At 39.7% G+C, this 2,677-nt stretch overlaps 2 protein-coding genes across 3 annotated transcripts in view; both read left to right on the top strand.

Annotated features, from left to right (window-relative positions):
- LOC311289545 (protein NLRC3-like) overlaps positions 1–954 on the top strand; it is a 138,366-nt gene extending 137,412 nt beyond the window's left edge. Inside the window, exon 8 of the mRNA XM_084407634.1 lies at positions 205–954. Within this exon, the coding sequence (XP_084263760.1) occupies positions 205–210 (6 nt within the window). The 3' untranslated portion in view covers positions 211–954. The remainder of the gene's footprint in view (positions 1–204) is intronic.
- LOC311289546 (stonustoxin subunit beta-like) overlaps positions 1–1,729 on the top strand; it is a 58,456-nt gene extending 56,727 nt beyond the window's left edge. For both annotated transcript variants that reach the window (XM_084407635.1, XM_084407636.1), the window contains one exon: positions 84–1,729. In XM_084407635.1, the coding sequence (XP_084263761.1) occupies positions 84–649 (566 nt within the window). In that variant the 3' untranslated portion in view covers positions 650–1,729. The remainder of the gene's footprint in view (positions 1–83) is intronic.
- Positions 1,730–2,677: the final 948 nt, after the last annotated feature.

The following is a 2,677-nucleotide window of genomic DNA, read 5'->3' on the forward strand; positions in this document are numbered from 1 at the left end:
CTAAATGAACGAGTCAGATCTGAAATGAAGACTCAAGATAGAAAGTTTCTGTAATTCACTGATGTGTGTTTTCTCTCCATCAGATTATCATCGCCTCACTCTGGATCCGAACACAGTGCATGAAGAACTCCGTCTGTCTGAGGAGAACAGAGTGGTTACTTACACTGGCACAAAGCTTCAGCCGTATCCTGATCATCCAGACAGATTTGATGTGTATCAGGTGTTGTGTAGAGAGAGTGTGTGTGGACGCTGTTACTGGGAGATAGAGTGGAGTGGTGATTATGGTGTGTCTATATCAGTGTCATATAAGAGCATCAGGAGGAAGGGACGGAGTTATGAGTGTGTGTTTGGATATAGTGATCAGTCCTGGAGTTTGATCTGCTCTTCCTCCAGTTACTCATTCAAACACAATAACATAGAGACTAAACTCCCTGTAAAGCCCGTCAGCTGTGGAACAGGAGTGTGTGTGGATCACAGTAGAACAGGAGTGTGTAGAATAGGAGTGTATGTGGATCACAGTGCAGGAACTCTGTCCTTCTACAGCGTCTCTGACACACTGAGCCTCATACACACAGTCCAGACCACATTCACACACACACTCTATCCTGGGTTTACTGTTTGTGCTGGATCATCATTGAAACTGTGTTGATGAATGAGAATAGCCTGATGAGAGACTCTACCCATAATGCTTTGAGCTGCATGATAAATCAGTGACAGTGAGATGTTCTAGAGTCTCTTATTGTCTCTTCATTACATTAATAACACAGCTGAACTTCTGTCAGTGAAATAAAGAGAAACAGACAATGATACACAGAGAAGAGAGAGGAAATATGAGACACAATGAGACTCACTGAAACATGTCTGGATGATACGAGCAAAACTAGACTTTCAACTCTAAACTCAGTTTAAGACATTCAGAGATGATTTATCTCAACTTCTCCATCTGTTCAGAACATGATTCACACACACACACACACACACACACACACACACACACACACACACACACACACACACACACACACACACACACACACACACACACACACACACACACATCGGATCTGTTCAGAACATGATTCCTCTGCTGTGGGTTATGTGTGTGTGTGTATTATTAATCATGATTCCTCTGCTTTGGGTTAATGTGTGTGTTATTAAACATGATTCCTCTGCTGTGGGTTAATGTGTGTGTTATTAAACATGATTCCTCTGCTTTGGGTTAATGTGTGTGTTATTAAACATGATTCCTCTGCTGTGGGTTAATGTGTGTGTTATTAAACATGATTCCTCTGCTGTGGGTTAATGTGTGTGTTATTAAACATGATTCCTCTGCTTTGGGTTAATGTGTGTGTTATTAAACATGATTCCTCTGCTTTGGGTTAATGTGTGTGTTATTAAACATGATTCCTCTGCTTTGGGTTAATGTGTGTGTTATTAAACATGATTCCTCTGCTTTGGGTTAATGTGTGTGTTATTAAACATGATTCCTCTGCTGTGGGTTAATGTGTGTGTTATTAAACATGATTCATCTGCTGTGGGTTAATGTGTGTGTTATTAAACATGATTCCTCTGCTGTGGGTTATGTGTGTGTTATTAAACATGATTCCTCTGCTTTGGGTTATGTGTGTGTTATTAAACATGATTCCTCTGCTGTGGGTTATGTGTGTATTATTAAACATGATTCCTCTGCTTTGGGTTATGTGTGTATTATTAAACATGATTCATCTGCTGTGGGTTGTGTGTGTGTTATTAAACATGATTCCTCTGCTGTGGGTTGTGTGTGTGTGTGTGTGTGTGTGTGTTATTAAACATGATTCCTCTGCTGTGGGTTATGTGTGTGTTATTAAACATGATTCCTCTGCTGTGGGTTGTGTGTGTGTGTGTTATTAAACATGATTCCTCTGCTTTGGGTTATGTGTGTGTTATTAAACATGATTCCTCTGCTGTGGGTTATGTGTGTGTTATTAAACATGATTCCTCTGCTGTGGGTTATGTGTGTGTGTGTGTGTGTGTGTGTGTGTGTGTGTGTGTGTGTGTGTGTGTGTGTGTGTGTGTGTGTGTGTGTGTGTGTGTGTGTGTGTGTGTGTGTGTGTTATTAAACATGATTCCTCTGCTGTGGGTTATGTGTGTGTTATTAAACATGATTCCTCTGCTTTGGGTTATGTGTGTGTGTTATTAAACATGATTCCTCTGCTTTGGGTTAATGTGTGTGTTATTAAACATGATTCCTCTGCTTTGGGTTATGTGTGTGTGTGTTATTAAACATGATTCCTCTGCTTTGGGTTATGTGTGTATTATTAAACATGATTCCTCTGCTGTGGGTTATGTGTGTATTATTAAACATGATTCCTCTGCTTTGGGTTATGTGTGTGTTATTAAACATGATTCCTCTGCTTTGGGTTATGTGTGTATTATTAAACATGATTCATCTGCTGTGGGTTATGTGTGTATTATTAAACATGATTCCTCTGCTGTGGGTTATGTGTGTATTATTAAACATGATTCCTCTGCTTTGGGTTATGTGTGTGTTATTAAACATGATTCCTCTGCTTTGGGTTATGTGTGTATTATTAAACATGATTCATCTGCTGTGGGTTATGTGTGTATTATTAAACATGATTCATCTGCTGTGGGTTGTGTGTGTGTGTGTTATTAAACATGATTCCTCTGCTGTGGG

Source organism: Rutilus rutilus (assembly GCF_951802725.1).
Source record: "Rutilus rutilus genome assembly, chromosome: 4".
Classification (NCBI taxonomy): Eukaryota; Metazoa; Chordata; class Actinopteri; order Cypriniformes; family Leuciscidae; genus Rutilus; species Rutilus rutilus.